This window comes from Ascaphus truei, chromosome 1, assembly GCF_040206685.1.
Source record: "Ascaphus truei isolate aAscTru1 chromosome 1, aAscTru1.hap1, whole genome shotgun sequence".
Taxonomy (NCBI): Eukaryota; Metazoa; Chordata; class Amphibia; order Anura; family Ascaphidae; genus Ascaphus; species Ascaphus truei.
The window spans coordinates 449,756,169-449,774,644 of NC_134483.1; the positions used below are offsets into that span (position 1 = coordinate 449,756,169).

An 18,476-nucleotide genomic window follows, 5' to 3' on the forward strand; every position below is an offset into this window, starting at 1 on the left:
CTGGCAGATCCTCTAACGCGTTTCACGCACACGGTGCTTTGTCAAAGAGTGATCTGTCAGGATACTAAACAATACTGATATAGAGTAACTCACAGCTGTATCCACTAATTAAAAATTTGAATAAACCAACACACCTAAATGTTGTTCAATATATACCAATGAGTGGCCTCGTTAGTAATGAACAAAAACTACACCCGATTTTACAATTAAACATCATGCTAAATCTATATCCTTAATTAAAATATTTTTTGTATCAAATGTATTAAATGTCAAAAATGTATTTACAATGTAAAAGTAAATATTAACAATGCACCTTTTATGCCGTTTCATACTGTATAAACAATACAAGAAAAATTCCCATACTTTATAAAGAGGTGACACATTCTAACATTCTAACGTTCATGTCAGCGATGTTCTTATTTTTATAAAAATATGCACTTTTTATACTTTGCTGGGGAATATATTTATCTATGGGTTATATTATACAAGCGTTGTGCATGGTTTTTGTATTGTCATTTCGGACAATACAGAAGCCTAAAAACATATAGGTATGTGTGTATGTATATATATATATATGTATATACCTATATTTCTACATATTTCTATATATATAGAATCCAAAGCACAGCCGGCACACCATTTGCAAGTAAATAAGTTTTGGTGCTTATCCCATAAAGCAATAACAGACCATACGATACCGGTTGCAACACGACATCAGCAGCAGCATGCAGGTAAGTAAATCAGACATTTTCTATATTTGATAGAAGACACAAAAAAACGACGTTTCGGTCCCCCAGTGGGACCTTTCTCAAGGTGGTGCCACCTTGAGAAAGGTCCCACTGGGGGACCGAAATGTCGGTTTTTGTGTCTTCTATCAAATATAGAAAATTTATGATTTACTTACCTGCGTGCTGTCCCTTGATGTCGTGTTGCAACCGGTATCGTATGGTCTATATATATATATATATATATATATATATATATATATATATATACACATACATATATATATATATATATATATATATATATATATATATATATATATATATATATACACATACATATATACATACATATCTCAAATTCACATACAAGGTCAATATTTAAGGTGAGATTAGATAAATCACAAAATTATTTCATTATAAAATGCAGTGCCCAAACTGTGTCTTCATCAGTTTAAAGCAAATAATAAAACACAAAGCATTTTGAGTCGTTCTTAGGTTAGTAGAATTTCCCAACATATAAATTATAGGGAGTGTTTAGAACGGTTATTGGAGATCCTATTGTAACCCTTTCAGTGCTGGGAGAGGATGAAATACAGTGACCCAGGATTAACAAGGTGTTGCCAAAGGCGTTTTATGCCTTGGGTCTTTTAAGTACTGCACAGTAAATATGGCCCAGTGTTCTCTTCCATAATGCATTCATGGCTCCTCCAGCACTGACAGAATACAATTGTTAAAGTGCATGTTACAGTGGCATAATTCAATGACTTCTTTAGAATGATTTAGTTCTGACTCATTTCACCTTCTTTTCATGCTTGATGTGCCCGTTTCTCCTATACTTGCCATTGGCTGTGCCATTGTGGCAATATCCATTGAGGCTGCTATGCTCTGTACTTCTAGTCTTCTTCTGCATGAAGTTGACCAACTTTGAAAAAAAGTACCAAGCTATGGTAACAGCCAAAAGTGAAAGTAACGCAATGTCTAGAAGGAAGTACTGGTAGAAAGCAATGTCATAGGTAGCAGCACGCAGGTGTTCAGCCCCATTGTGACGGAGGATATAATTGATCCAATACATGGCTCTGGTGACGGGATGGCCAGGTTGATCTTTGTGAATTGTAGACAGCTTAAGTGCCTGTTGCCGGTAACTAAGTAGAAGAAACAAAAACAAGGTAAATATATTAACGTGTATACGCACATTCTGTTTCTGTTTTTGTTTTTTTAAATTACCATTCCAGCATCAGAACCACATTGGAACTATGGGGCAGATTCATCACGTTCCGGTTCAGGCTATCGCACCCGGTCCCATGTAGACTGCCATTCAAGTCTATGACAAGTAATGGCCTGATCGGATTGTGATACCCTACATTGTAGCAAGATGAATCCCAGCGTATGAGTGTGTCCAAATTTTATATACATTTGCATATGTATATTTTATTTGGCAGATATAAACATTATCTTAAGCTTTCCAAACATTGGTGTACTGTTCAAATGTGAGAAGATCTATAGTATTTTATTTTGAATGTGAGATCTTGCAATTAATGAAACACCAATATGTAAAACTAGGGCAAACGTTATGCAAAAACAAAATCCCATTTTATCAAATAAAGCAATCCTTTCTATGTGATTTGATTCTTAAATAAATCTGGTGCTGGTTTGGCACACCGCTTTCTGCACCAGATTTTGCATTGGAAGAATTTGATAATAGAAACAAATGTTCGTATATATTGGACCAATCCAATGGACGTTTGATGGGATATATAAACAACTGGCGACACTTCACTTTAAAAAAAAAAAAGGCGGGTGGGGGTAGAGACTTTAAACAATCCGACAATGGATTTCATCTGCGTTCGGACTCTTAATAATGTGTCCGGCAACGGATTCCTTGTGTCTGGAAAAAAATCCGAAATTGCGGTTTGGCCTTTTTGAGAGTGGACCAAAGGAACAGGCCGGATCCAAATTCGCCCCACAAAATTCGCCCATCTCTATTAAGAAGCAAAAATTATGTCACGCCTTTTCAGCCTGGGAAGTGTTGCCCCACATGAGGTACAGATGTAGCAGGCGTTAATGCACCTGGTAATGTGCTAGAAGTTCCCAAATAACACAACAAACACGGCATGCATTATGTTTGTTAGAATGAAGCCGCCGATTGTGTTAATGGAGGTGCATTAAATCTTGCTCCATGAATGCCGCTCTATCCTGCGTTAACAGGTGCAGTAACAGCTTCTACAGATGCAGCGGCCGTTATTCGAACACTTCATGCGGTGTATACCTCGGAATACCCATGTGATGGCGCGCGATTTCTTCCAACCGTACCGCCTTAAGACGTGAGTGCAGGAGAGTGCAGAAAATGGCATTTTAGTGTTCTGGTTTTTAAACACCTGAAATTGACACAGTAGCACGGTACTGTACACATTACAATTCATTCATTTCATTTAATTGCACACTAAGAAAAAGAATCCATGAAATTCAAACAAAGCAACCGTGATAAACATGAGTGCCTGGGGCGATTGGCGGCGTTAATGCCGCGTGTAGTACAGCAGCGCACACGAAAACGACGCCGTGATTTGTTCGAATAACGGCCGCTGAATCTGTACCTGTGTATTAATACTGCTGACCTAGAAAGCATGTAGTGAATTGGTCACTTTTAAGGTTTCTGTGTCGCAGTTTATAGAGTTGAGAATATCGTTCTTCTTATTGTTGCCTGACTAGTGTGCAATGATATACTGTAAGAACCATTTAATTATGTTTTATGAGCACAGGATACCTATTAGAGACTGACATGAGCAGATCGGGAGTTGGTCTGTATAATTTGTAAGTGCATCTCTTCCATATCTGACAAATTAAATCTTGTTGTACGCTCAAGTCGTGTGGAGTTTCTTTACTGATTACTTTGGGTGAACTCTGTTGTAAAACACCAAGCTCCAAATGTGCCTAAAAAACCTTAAGTCCTATTTTGTTAAAACCACAGGAACATAAAGATAAAGTGCAAGATGGATTTGCTGTAAAATGTATGTTTTACCTTGGATTCCGAATAACTTCCATAAGGGATTTGTACAGATTATCTTCTGTAACCGTTTGCCACTCAAGAAGAATTCCCATGCCTTTGGCTTCTACGCGGGTCATGGCATCATAATGGTCACCAAACAGCGGGATACCTACCACAGGCACTCCATGGTACATAGCTTCAAAAATACTGTTTAAACCACCATGACTGAGGAATGTCTTAATGGCAGGGTGACCTAAACATTAAAGAATGGTATAAAGAAAATAATCGTACGTTAATTTCATTTTGTGTTATCAATCAAGTTTAACATGTTACTTACACAAACTATAAACTAAATATGCTTCTATATTTAACACCTTTTGACAGAAGTGCTGTACCCACTTTCAAGTCTCCACAAACAGGACAGTGCAGGAAAGAGGGACATTTACTGTGTGGAGCAAGCAGCAAAAAGATGGTGTCGTCCATTTCTAGGAATGCACATTCATTTTACGAATCATGCTGATTTAGAAATAATATTAATGTGTATACAGTGGGTGTGGCAGTAAAGCACTTTGATGCAATGTAGGCATAAAAAGTGCTGAATGGATATGTGGATAAGAATATTTGATTAAATTCAGTTTGTTCCACTAATACATAAATATTAAATCTCAGAGTAGAATAACAGTGAATATCTCGAATAAGGGGAAACCGGAGGAAGGTGATGGACAGTCAAGTCGATTTTGTGTCTGATGTTACCCAAGAGAATTGCTTACAGGAATGCTTTTAAATGCAGGAAAACATAAACTGTCTTTTTAAAATAGATTCTCTATCTTCACCTGGAAAAACATTCAAGGAGAGATATTGACAACCAAAAGGTTTATTCACTTCACAACCTGTCCAAACATCTCTTGTTGATTATCAGGGACTTCAACAAACAATACTGTGGTTCCCGAATTAACATCTTGATTCCACGCAAAGGCACCTGTTTCTTCCCCCTCAGTATATTGACCTGTCAAAAATCTATTGATAAATCTGGTATTTCTAGGTTTTTCCCACCATCTTCAAAGCAACACACACACAATTTAGTTTTGAACATCCTTCCTCAACCAATCAAAACCTCCTACATGTTGAGCTGTGGGTTTAGAAAACACATTTAAACTAGAAAGATTGTCAGTTAGTTAGTTAGTTAGTTAGTTAGTTAGTTAGTTAGTTAGTTAGTTAGTTAGTTAGTTAGAAGAGAAGTACAGGAGGAGAGAAGGAGAAGAGAGCTCAGTGAAGGTAAATACTGTATGATCATAATTCTTGTGCACTTGTATATCTGTAAATATCTGTGTTTTATATCAATGTATTGTTTGTTTTGTTAGGCCTGTAATAAGTACAAACCTTATAAGGAAGTATATGTAGTATTACCGTGTAAGTCTTATATTTTGTGCTGTTCTAATAAATATTAATGTTTATATAACTGAAACCTCTCTATTGTGTCATAACTCTCATAAACCAAGGGCATGCATGTGTGAATGTGTTTCATATTGGAACACATATCTACACATTCATCTCCCTAAATAATAGTTTGCCATATAATTATATTAATTATTATAAGCCAGCAATACTTTAATAGATGAATACTCTATAAATCCATCTATATTTCTATTTTTGGATAAGGCTAAACATTATAGGTAACAATGAGTAAAGATCAACGTTTTGTGCAACGCAGAAAGAATTGTGAGACGGAATAAACGGATACAGTAAAGAAGAAAAAGGGTGCATAAAGACGCATTTAAATGACAGATTGTAACAGGGACTTACCACTGTTGGAAAAACTTGCCTCTAAACCAGCAGTGTGCTGGTTAATTGCACACCAGTAATCAACCAGACTCCACCTGGCTGATTAAGACTTTCAGAAAAAGCCTGTTCTGAGAAACAGGAAAGATTCCTTAGCCCACACCTGGGCTGAACAAAGGAAAAGAAGATGCCTTGATACACACAGAAGGACTGTATGCTGCCAGGAAGACAAAGGCTCTATAACCTCGACACAGAGAGTGCCAAAGCACACAAGGATGCTGACCCAGGAGAACAGAGAGGCCTTCCCCTACAGAAAACCCAGATACAGGTAAGACTTTATTTTTGAACTTTTAGCTGCTTACACCCCAAATATAAATATATATATATATATATATATATATATAAAAAAAAAAATATATATATATATATATATATATATATATATATATAGTGAATAAATGAGAACAAGGCACTCCGTCAGGTAGATATTGGTGGGTGCAAATCCTATATAAATCAAATAAGCAATACGATACCGTTTGAGCGAATATCAGAGGCAGCACTCCAAAAAGTAGTCAAAAAAAATTGTATTTAGTGTGACATATAAACCAACGTTTCGGTCCTCCACACGGGACCTTTCTCAAGGTGATGAACAAACAGAGTGAAACATAACACATATATATACCCTAAGTAACCAATACAAACAGGTGCAACACATGATTAAATAAAACAATCACTTACATGCTGTATACAGGAGCTGCCCATAGAAACCAGGCTGTCAGAAGACAGCAAGAACACTGTAACACTCCTGCCACGTAGGCAGTGCTTACTGCGCATGTGTGTGTAAAGAGTTGAAGTGTCAGAGTACTTAGACCCCTGTCACATGGTGCCGAGCCAGTGGAGGGCGCAACTAGGTAACAAAAAATGTCACTGCGCATTTGTGAGCATTGCGCTATGGAAGGGAGAGATTTGGTCATGCAGAACGAATGACTGACCATCGCGCATGCGCGGACCGCATGAAATAAATAAATAATGCGGAGCTACTCGCGATCAACAGCTGACGCGCTGTGGCTGACTCTGGCACACGATTTGAGTTATGGGAGCCCATTGTCTGTATATGAGCTGTGTGAAGCCAATCTGCATCCCAAAAACAAGTGCTTATACCTATGTCCCTTGTCATGTGGAAAGAAAAATGTAGACAGATAAGGGAGCCAATGCGCATGTGCATAACTGGGAAAAATAATTAAATACATAATACGCGGAGCAACTCACTGATAGAGCCTCTGCTCTCTGCTTATAAAAAAGACTGAATGTGGAACAAGGCAAAGCACAACTGTAATGAGAGCCCATGGTTAATTAGTAAGCTGTTTAGCAGCAAGACTATGTCTACAAGAGAAAAGTCTAATGCGCTGCATCATATATGAAAAGCTGCCAGCATAAGTGGTGTAATAGCATGAGCTAATCTATGAATGGGCTATTATATATATATATATATATATATATATATATATATATATATATATATATATATATATATATATATACACATTTTACTTCAGCCCTATCTAACTGGGTGGGTAGCTAAGCTGCTTACCACCCCTATATATATATATATATATAGGGGTGGTAAGCAGCTTAGCTACCCACCCAGTTAGATAGGGCTGAAGTAAAATGTGTAGTGATTTCTCCAAAGTGGAGTAGGTTTTTCTTTTATGTTTGTGTTACAAACATTATATAGCCATCTAAAGGCCACCATAAACATTTATCTTTAATGTACATTTGATCATTTTCTGGAAAAGGCCCACATTTCAAGCATTTTCTCTTACTCTACCTCGAAACCCTAACATTACATGAAAAAGGTATTAAGTACAGCAGGGCCCTGCTTCTCGGCGCCCCGCTTTTCGGTGATCTGCTGATATGGCGGTACCGAGAAGGGGGTCGCCATGTCTCCTCCGAGGCTTTGCCGCTGGTGCGCATGTGCAGAACGTAGCTTGCGCGGGCAGAACGTAGGTCCATGCGCGCACAAGGGGAGAAATGCCGGGTTGCTCATGCGCACAAGGGGTGAAATGCCAGGCTGCGCATGCGCCCAAGAGGGAAAATGCCGGGATGCGCATGCGCATAGCTGAAAATCGCCGGTTACGCTATCCGGCGATTTGCACTATATGGCGGGCCCTTAGAACGGAACCCGCCATATGCCCGGGGCCCTGCTGTATGCACTATTTTAAGATCTGTATTTATCATTACTTGTAAAACATATGTGCTGTAGCAGACAATATTACACCCATTAACGCAATGTGTTGCATTTATGTGGCACATCATTTAACAGTATTACTCTTAAAAATGGTTAAGGAGATAACACACATGTTATTTAACGCATTATACTGCATGTTAACTTACAGGGTGATCTAGCATACCAGTTGAATTTTTTTTGTTTTAATACGTATGTTGCCCTTATCTGTCTATTTTTAAATTGTGAAAGATGCACATACAGTAAGTGCACCATATTATTATGCTTAGTGGGAAAGTCACAACAAAGACTTCCTCCCAGCGTGGGAGAGATGATCGGTGCACTTTAGATGCAGTTTCTTGATATATTTTGGAGCATTGGACTAGGAGATTAGTCTCCGTTTTTCTATTGTGTATATTTACCAGTAGCTAAAAGAAGATTATTATTTAGATGCAGTTTCTTGATATCTTTTGGAGCATTGGACTAGGAGATTAGTCTTCGTTTTTCTCTTTAGTGGGAAAGTCTTCAGAACAATTTAGACGCCAAGTCATTCAAATAAAGCCTGCTGGGAAAACACTAACTTCCTATTGTAAAAAAAGAACCCCTTGACATTGAAAATTGTGAATCAGTAGGAGACCTCACATCACGTTTTACGTTTGCCTACATTAGTGTGGTTTTTGAAATTAGCGCCAAGCCCTTTCTGCCCTTAAGGGCTTGCTCCACAATATTACAAGATACACCCTTTCCTCTGTTGCTTAACTGCTAAAACGGACACAGGCTCTCATTCTCTCCCGTCTCGATTACTGTAACCTCCTGCTGTCTGGCCTTCCTGCCTCTCACCTGTCTCCACTACAATTTCTCCTTAACGCTGCTGATAGAATCACTCTACTCTTTTCTAAATCCGTCTCAGCGTTTCCCCTGCAGAAATCCCTCTCGTGGCTTCCTATCCAATCCTGTATCACACACTCAATTCTCCTCACTTCTGAAGCTTTACACTCTTCTACCCCCCCTTATAATTCAGCCCTAATTTCTCGCTATAGACCATCCTGACTCTTGCGTTCTGCTCTAGGTTGTCTCCTCTTTATCCCTTTTGTGTCCAAAGCCCTCTCCCGCCTTAAACTTTTCTCACTGACTGCCCCACACCTCTGGAATGCCCTTCCCCTCAATATCCGACTAGCACCATCTCTATCCACCTTTAAGACCCATCTTAAAACCCACCTCCTTGAAGAAGCATATGAGTAGTTCAATGGTTGATACTATACACCTCATACATAGACCTTGGACCCTTGTAGACGTACTTACCAGAACACCTCCCTACTGTCTCTGTACGTTCCTTCTACTTACCAATTAAATTGTAAGGTCTTCGGGGCAGAGACTTATTTTCCAAAATGTCACTTTTATTTCTGAAAGCACTTCTTCCCATTATGTTATTTGTATTATTTGTTATTTATAGGATTATCATGTGTATTACTGCTGTGAAGCGCTGTGTACATTAATGGCACTATAAAAATAAAGATATACATAAACAACAAAGTACTCATGCTTTAAGCTTTTGTAGAAATAATAGAGATCAGAGAATATTTACTTACCAATTAAATCATTTTGAGGTAGCCATTCAACAAGTTTTGTGTTATTTCCTAAATTTCTTGGTTTGCTCCCAGAAAACCTGAAACAAACACACAAGTAATGAGTAACATGATACAATATACTTGAAATGCATGTTCAAGGTCACTGCAGCAAGTATGATTTGAGTGTGAGTAGGTTGTACAGTTACATTTAGGAAACATAGTTTCTGGTCAACTGCCTGTTATTAATGGTCAAGGTGAAAGAGATGCTTTTCTACTGATCTTGTCCATTTGATCTCTTTCACTACACCTCCTTTCCTATTGTAGGCATTGGAGCAGGGGTGGGCAACTCCAGTCCTCAAGGGACACCAACAGGCCAGGTTTTCACGATATCTCTGCTTCAGTACTGATGGCTCAATCAGTGGCTTAGTCTTTGACTGCACCACCTGTGCTGAAGCAGGGATATCCTGTTAACCTGACCAGTTGGTGACCCTTGAGGACATGAGCTGCCCACCCCTGCATTAGAGAATGCTAAGAGGTACTGTATAAAGAATATTAATTAGTGAGGGAAGAAAAGGCCAAGAGAAAAAAGTTGAGATGTATATTATAATGGAAGGAATATAATAGCACAAGGAAAAAGTCACAAACAAAGAATGACGCACAGAATTGATTAAAAGAAGACAAACTAATCTAAGCCCCATTCTGCAGTATGAAGAAACTGTGAGTAAAACGTTGAGATGATCTGAGCGGCTTCATTCATTTAATGTAACCATGTATTGTTATCATAACTCTATGCCAGGACATACTTGAAAACAAGAGGTAACTCTCAAAGTATTACAGATATAGCCTGTCTGTATGTACAGTTTTCCTTAACTAAAAGTCCGCACTGTGACGATGGGGAGGATTTGGCCCGGGATTAAAGGGGTTACAACCCCATTTGGCCACCCTCTACTCTCATCAGGGAAGCAAGGGGTTAACTGGACTGAGGTCCAGTAATGTGTTTTGCCTTGCTTCAATACCCAAATGTTTATTCCCCTGTGTAAATGTATCATGTTATGCCAGTGTTTGCATCACCTACATGCTGGGATCCATCCGGGAGGGCGAGGGTTAATATTTCTTTAGTGATTATAGCCCTTTGTGTAATTTTCCCGCCTTTTCAGGCCCCATTTTGCAGAGTCCAATAGGCCGCCATTAGAGCTCAATGCATTTCAATGGCGGATCTTGCTGTTTTGGACCTGTTTCCTGTGAAGACCAGCAGGTGGCGTCCGAGAGGAGGAGCGGCGGTTTCCAATTGTAAGTCAATGGGCTCATTGACTTCAATGGAGATTCCTCGACGGCGCTTTCCAGGAACGAGTTGGCTGCCGTCCAAACCGCAAAACCGCAAAGCGGATACAATGTCCTTTAAAAGAGTAAAATCACTTAAGTCAAGTTCAATGATAAGTGGCGTGGGAATCTACAGTTCTAGAGCACCTAGAAATAAAAGTATTTTTGCCCCTAGTTCCTAGGCCTCCCCCCACTCGACCACCACCGGGTCCCCGAATCCTGGACCCCCGAGAAGGGTCGTGCCGAGAGAGCGGGTCGCGCCATAGGTTCCAATGGCGGCGGCAGAAACAGCTCAGGATTTCGACTAAGTGTGAAAAGCTGAAACTCATGAGCCCATATCTCCGGTTCAGGAGGGTTCAGAGGGCCAGGGTTTGGGGTACCTGTAGGCACTGCTCCGGCATGGCTGCAGAACCATCCTTGACCCTCTTGGACCAACCCGACGGAGTATGGACCCCCTTGAAAGTTCGGGACCTTTGCCATTGATTCCAATGGGGGAAAAGCCGCGTGGCGGAAAAATGACTAAGTATAAAATGTTGAAAAGTGCAAGTCCATAGCTCCGGTTCTGGAATGCCCAGATATCTTGTGTGTTCACCTTTATCAAGGAATAAATTATATTTTATCATATCTAACCAGTTCAACCCAGTTATATATTTTTTGGTGTAAATTACAACCTGTCATAAATTACCAAGACAGGCTTTCTAATCAACTGGTGGCAAGCGGCGGGATTGAACTGGACCTGGATTACAGTATTCTGCAGGGTACTGTGATACAGTGGGAACTCGATGGTAATTGCGAGTTCCTGGGACTAAAGATATTGAACACACAGTATACAACATATAACACAAGATATGGCACCTCCTCACTGTTCCCCTACTTGTGAGAAGCATTGCCTCCAGAATCAAAGTGCCGGCCATCCGTCTGACTGGAGCCGGGCACCGAGACCGGAGGAGTGCATCAAGTCGGCGCGGGGACCAGCAGCCAGCAAGGCTGAGAGACAGCGATCGGTGAGCATGAAACCCGGCAGGCTGAGCAAAGATCCACAGCTGCAGCCACTGTAACCATCAAACCGCCCGGTTAGCAGGGAAGGGACCCAGCTCCGGGACGGCAGAGACTTGGGGAGGGAGCGGGTGGTCTCGGAGACCACGGAAGTCTTGCACCAGGAGAGGTAATGGCCATTGCGGTGGCCCGTCCATTTTCCCTGAAAGAGCTAGCACTGGTGTGTGCGCTGGGCAAGACGTGGTTCCCGGCGAAGTGGACCCAGTTCCTGGCGTCGGTACCACACCGACCCGCTTATTCCCTCCCAGAACCCGGCGCTCAAGCAACTCCGCTCTGGACTCTGTTGCCCCTTGCTGGGGTTAGTCCACCGGCGGCGGAGAAGCTCTGGAATGAGCCTGGCGCTCCAGCAACTCCGCTCTGGACTCCGTTGCCCCTTGCTGAGGTTAGTCCACCGGTGGCGGAGAAGCACCGGCAGCAGCTGCGACACTGCCAACAAATGGGCCACAATAATGCCTGCTGCCAGGACCGTGCGCGGTCGGGTGAAGAAGCCCATCAGGGCCAGCGCTCACGAGCTGCGGAAAAGATGCCCCAGTTAGCGGCATCCTCTGATGGCTCCCGCCCAGCCGGGGCGACAACCCTCCTCGAGACGTCTCCTGGAGAACCTGGACGGGCTGCATCGGCAACAGCGACGGAGATCGACGGCCATCCACCTGATCCCAGCGGAGAACCGGCGGCGGTGGAGAAGAAGCCGCCACTCCGGCATTCTGCCGGCGGCAATTTTATTTGGGGGGAGGGACAGGGTTTGCGGGAGGGGGTTATTTTACCAAGTTTGCATGTAGCCGTGTTCCTCCACAAAGACCTGGGACCCTTGTCCTGCACCGTTGTACCTGTATCCAACCCGGGCGCTGTCGCGGCAGCGGCCCGTTGCTGCCCAGCCCAGATGGTGCCGGCAGCGGCCACTCCAGTCCCCCTGCAATCGGGACCAACGAAAGCGGCGGTCTCTGTGGGGACCAGCGAGGTAAGCCAGACCAAGTCGCAGACAAACCCTGACTTATTTTTCCCTATGACTGTACCCTGTTTCACTATACGGGTGACTGGGGGGTGGCAGGAGATAGGGGCACCAGGGGAGGGGAAGGAAGGGCAGCTTGTAGGGCAGCTAGACTTCCCCATTACCCTGGCGGACTCTCGGTTAAGAGCCCCACTGTTGCAGCCTGGCTATGGGCCGGAGGTATCCGGGGTTGTGGCAAAGTTAGACCACCCCCAGATTTCAGGGGTAGTGGCAAAGTTAGACCACCCCCAGATTACCTGCTGGCCAGAAGCTAAGGTGGGTGCATCTGCACCAGCAACCCTGAGCTCACCTCCGGTAATGGGGGCACAGCTTCAGGGAGAGGGGCTAGCCCCGTTAGCACCCAGCTCTAGGGTAGGATTGCCTGGGAGAGGGTCGGGTGGGCCAGTGGGAACCGGGGAGGGAAGGCAGCAAGTGAGCCAGCCAGATTTCCCCATTACCCTGGTGGAGCAGCAAGGGGACTCTCAGTTAAGAGCCCCACTGTTGCAGCCTTGCTATGGGCTGGAGGTATCAGGGGTTGTGGCAAAGTTAGACCACCCCCAGATTACCTGCCAGCCAGGAGCTAAGGAGGGTGCATCTGCACCAGCAACCCTGAGCTCATCCCCGGTAATGGGGAGACAGTGTCAGGGAGATGGCCTCACTCAGGTGTCCCTAGGATCCAGGCTAGGATTAGCTAGGGAGAAGCGGAGTGAGGGGAGGCTGCAGGTAGGTAGCCAGCATCAGGTCTCAGTGGGAGAAGAAGAGTGGTAGCCAGGGAGGGACAGCAGCAGGTTTGGCAGCTAGAGATTCCCATTACCCTGGCAGAGCCTCAGGGGGTGTCTCAGCTCAGCAACCCCCTGTTGCAGCCTGGCTATGGGCTGGGGGTATCCTGGGCAGTGGCAAGCTTGTGCCACCCCAGGGATACCTGCCAGCCAAGAGCTAAGGCAGTTGCGTCTGGAGAGGTGCCCCTGAGCTCATCCCTGGTAAGGGGGAGACAAGGTCAGGGAGGTAGGTGCACTCAGGTAGCTCCAGTGTCTGGGTTAGGATTGCCCAGGGGGAGAAGAGTGCAGGTGGGCTGCAGGGAGGTAAGCAGCAGGAGTCATCAGTAGGGGCTGAGGTGCTGGGCCTAGGGGAGGCTAGGCAGGGAGACACCGTGGAGCAGGGGGAGATAGGAGGTCAGTGGGGTGTCAGGCAGCTGGCAGAAGCTAGGGATGGGCTAGGTAGGCAGAAGGTCCCTTGTTCTGACTGGCCAGGAGTGACCCCCCTGACAGATTCCCCAGGGTTCCCAGAGGAGGGGCTGTGGGTAGATAGGCAGCCAGGGAGGAGAGTCAGGAGTATAGCAGAGCAGCTACAGGTGGGCACAGGGCCAGGGCAGGTAGGGTCCCTACAGGATAGTGACATAGCTCTTTCCCAGACTTGGTTGACAGGAAAGCGACGGTCTGTGCTGGATAGCTGGTCTCCTGTTGGTGCAGAGACATGCCAGTCTCTGGGCAGTGTGCAGCCTGGTCTGCAAAGGGGCCCCTTCACCATGGACTTGGTTCACCAGGCACTGGGTGGGGGGCAGAGGGAGGCAAAGGAGAATGCCCGGTGGCTACGGTGGAGCCCTACTCCGCAGGATCTGGACTTCACTATCCACTGTGGCCAGGACAATGTACTGGACAATGCCAGAGGACAATTTTGCCAGGCCAACCCCTCAGGACTTATTGAGTGCTTCAAGGGCACCAGTGGTGTCCCAGTGCCAGGGGGAGGCAGCTGGGGCACCAGGCACCCATTGAGCAGGGGAGGTGTGACGATGGGGAGGATTTGGCCCGGGATTAAAGGGGTTACAACCCCATTTGGCCACCCTCTACTCTCATCAGGGAAGCAAGGGTTAACTGGACTGAGGTCCAGTAATGTGTTTTGCCTTGCTTCAATACCCAAATGTTTATTCCCCTGTGTAAATGTATCATGTTATGCCAGTGTTTGCATCACCTACATGCTGGGATCCATCCGGGAGGGCAAGGGTTAATATTTCTTTAGTGATTATAGCCCTTTGTGTAATTTTCCCGCCTTTTCAGGCACCATTTTGCAGAGTCCCATAGGCCGCCATTAGAGCTCAATGCATTTCAATGGCGGATCTTGCTGTTTTGGACCTGTTTCCCGTGAAGACCAGCAGGTGGCGTCCGAGAGGAGGAGCGGCGGTTTCCCATTGTAAGTCAATGGGCTCATTGACTTCAATGGAGATTCCTCGACGGCGCTTTCCAGGAACGAGTTGGCTGCTGTCCAAACCGCAAAACCGCAAAGCGGATACAATATCCTTTAAAAGAGTAAAATCACTTTAGTCAAGTTCAATGATAAGTGGCGTGGGAATCTACAGTTCTAGAGCACCTAGAAATAAAATTCTTTTTGCCCTAGTTCCTAGGCCTCCCCCCACTCGACCACCACCAGGTCCCCGAATCCTGAACCCCCGAGAAGGGTCGTACCGAGAGAGCGGGTCGCGCCATAGGTTCCAATGGCGGCGGCAGAAACAACTCAGGATTTCGACTAAGTGTGAAAAGCTGAAACTCATGAGTCCATATCTCTGGTTCCGGAGGGTTCAGAGGGCCAGGGTTTGGGGTACCTGTAGGCACTGCTCCGGCATAGCTGCAGAACCATCCTTGACCCTCTTGGACCAACCCGACAGAGTATGGACCCTCTTGAAAGTTCGGGACCTTTGCCATTGATTCCAATGGGGGAAAGCCACGTGGCGGAAAAATGACTAAGTATAAAATGTTGAAAAGTGTAAGTCCATAGCTCCGGTTCTGGAATGCCCAGAGGGATGGGATTTGGGTTGCATGTAGCCAAGGTTCCGGCTTTAATGCATGCCCCTTCCCAGCCCCCTCAGACCAACCAGACGGAGTGTGGACGAATGTAAAGATTTGTGGATTTTCTCAAAGACTTCAATGGCGGCGGTTCCCCATTGAAAGTCTATGGCAGGAAACTCCATTGACCACAACGGCGGAGTTGCTCCATTGAAACCCACGGCGGCGGAGCCCGTTGTTTTCAATGGGGATTTAGTAAAACGCTGAGATTTCTTTTTAGCGGAGATTTTTATAATAAAATATGAAACGGTTTATGTGATATTTGTGTAACTCCGGTTTCCCAGGTTCTAGCGGGCTGAAACTCAGACCATATGGTGTCCCAGTTCCGGCATTAAGGTCTGGAAAGTTTGGACCCGCTGGACCTACCAGAACCGGGTATTTTAATATGGGTATGTATTAAAATGTATATGTGGTTTGGGTCTGTTCTGGCAACTGCAGACTCCTTCTGTTATGTTAATAAGCAGGAAGAGCATCCTGCAGGAATTCACATAGCCCGGTGATCAAAAAGTTAACTGCCCTATTGTTTATACTGGGGCCAAGAACAAAGAGGCTGAGTGTTGCTAAGTGTGATACTTCACACTTACCCTGGAAGCCAAAATCTGCTTCACAGAGCTTCAAAGGGATTTTTGCTAGACAGCTCGGCGCCTTGAGTGTAAGAGAAGGGTTAAAATGGTATATAAGCCAGAGTCACCCCTTCCTCAATTGTCTTCATGCCAGAGGTCTTCATGTATAGTCTTCATGCATGTGTCTTCATTCATGAACTGCAAGTATTGCTGTGATGTCAATTGAAATATGGAAGAAATGGCCCATCCTCTATCCTGATGGCTTTCTTGTCATAATCTTTAAGTAAGTGTCTATATTTTGCCTGTTATTTGTATATCTTGTGTGTTCACCTTTATCAAGGAATAAATTATATTTTATCATATCTAAGTCTCGTACCAGTTCAACCCAGTTATATATTTTTTGGTGTAAATTACAACCTGTCATAAGTTACCGTGACACGCACATCAATCGTTTTGTTTTGGAGATGTAATCAATATACATCCCGTTTAGTTTTAGACACTAGAGACAGCTCTTCGTGTTGCTATTCACACCTGAATTAAACAGGATATGCCAGACAGATTTCAGATTTGTTTGTTTGAAATTCAGCGCCGGTCCGCCAGATGGCACAGTGAATGTGTTAAGTTAGTCTATGCAGAGTGCTGTAAGTCTCAAGCAGGTGCAAGACTGATAAAGCAATATACCGCAATTCATTACAATTCCTCATTGTTATATGGCCTTGACCATTCAAGACGTTCTCAAAATGTGGTTGTTTAAATATTTTGTTGCATAATGTAAATGTTCAATGTGTTCTACTTATAGTTATACTTTGCGGTCACTCACTCCTGATTTTTTCATGAGCTGAGAAAGAGTACAATGTCAATTGCTGTAGGGAAACCAGATTGTAGTATAATCTCTCATTTATTCAGCAATTAATGATGCAGCAGATCAGAAAGCCACTGTATCAGAAATATATATCTCATTGCCAATTATGGATACTTCAGGGATTCAGCTGACTCTAATAAATGGAAAAATTCAGTGCGCTTTACATTGTCAATTAATGATTGCTTAATTCGCATCAACCCCAATGCGGGTATCAGAGGAGGTTTTTCGGTATTGGAACCATCCTTAACGAATATGTTTGATGATGGCAACTTCAGAAGGAGACGGAGAAGGAGAAGAAAGGGGACAAACTGATTGAATCATACTTCCCAATCTTGCAAAGGGACTTATCCCTGTTAAGAAATTTGCCTCTAATCCAACAATGTGCTGGTTAATTGCACACCAACAATCAATCAATTCCACCTGCCTGATTAGAACTATAGAAAAAGCCTGTTCCCTGAAACAGGAAGGGAAGATTCCTGAGCTCAAAATTGGAGCTGACCCAGAAAGGACAGACCAGAGAGTTCCCTAGTCCACAACTGGGCTGACCTGGGGAACAAACAGATGTCTTGAGCTGCAAAGAGACTGCAGGCTGGCAGCAAGACAAAGGGGACAAGATTTCTAAACCTGGATCCTGATATTGCTATAGCACACAAGGGTGCTGGACTACATGTGTAGATATACTCCAAAGCGGAGTAGGTTTTTCTGTGGCTTATTTTGAATGTTTTGCTGTGTTAAAGGGACAGGCGCAATAAAGCTTAATATTAGTTTCACTTTAAACGGTCTCCAGTGTGTACCTCTGCACACGTCTCTTACAGACACCATCTGAAAATCATCGTGAACAGCAGCCCCAACCTGATTATACCGTGACAGGTCCATCTGGTACACTAGTCCTAACTGACTACTATTTACAGCAGTCGAACCTTGATTTTAACTATAATGCTCAGTATGGATACCTATCCGAATATTATCCTGCCTAATATTGTCCGCATCAGCAAGGTTGAATTCTAACAAAGGTAAATATAATATAAACTAGGTTATTAACTTTTGTGCCCTATGACACGAATATCCAAAAAGGAGCATTCCATTCACCATGTGGTGGACCGTGGAAAAGGCCAAGACCTCCTAGCCTATCGCATCCATGCCGCGGATGGCTGGGTAAAGGTCTGGCCAAGAGACATGGTACTATTCTGTCCACCAGGGGGAGAAAGTAATAAGGACCCTGTGACTGTTGCCCTCGAGCGTGCTCTCCAAGAGATTTTTCCGGGGGAGGCTCACGAACGCAAAAGTGCGGTACCCCCACCTGATCAGTTAGGGGCACCCCACAAATGGTCTCAGCGGGCCTCGGTTATCATGTGGAGATTGCATTGTACCCTGATGTTTAAAGTCCAGAGAGATAAGTTGTACATATTATGCTCTGCATTTTCATTGTATAATCTTATGCCGATTGACGTCGTTCCCCAAGCGGGGACGTTGGATTTTTCACCAGGGGGAGAGTTTAGCCCTGGTCTCCAGCGGCTCCTAGAGACCCCCCTCCTTTGGGACAGCGTGGTCGCGGGTGACGCCGGAGC

At 44.1% G+C, this 18,476-nt stretch overlaps 1 protein-coding gene across 1 annotated transcript in view; it reads right to left on the bottom strand.

Annotated features, from left to right (window-relative positions):
- Positions 1-1,130: 1,130 nt before the first annotated feature.
- The window catches only part of LOC142471792 (2-hydroxyacylsphingosine 1-beta-galactosyltransferase-like), a 53,849-nt gene continuing 36,503 nt past the window's right edge, over positions 1,131-18,476 (bottom strand). Inside the window, exons 4-6 of the mRNA XM_075578280.1 lie at positions 9,304-9,380; positions 3,745-3,964; positions 1,131-1,870 (exon numbers count right to left, since the gene is read on the bottom strand). Coding sequence (XP_075434395.1) covers positions 1,519-1,870; positions 3,745-3,964; positions 9,304-9,380 — 649 coding nt within the window. The 3' untranslated portion in view covers positions 1,131-1,518. The remainder of the gene's footprint in view (positions 1,871-3,744; positions 3,965-9,303; positions 9,381-18,476) is intronic.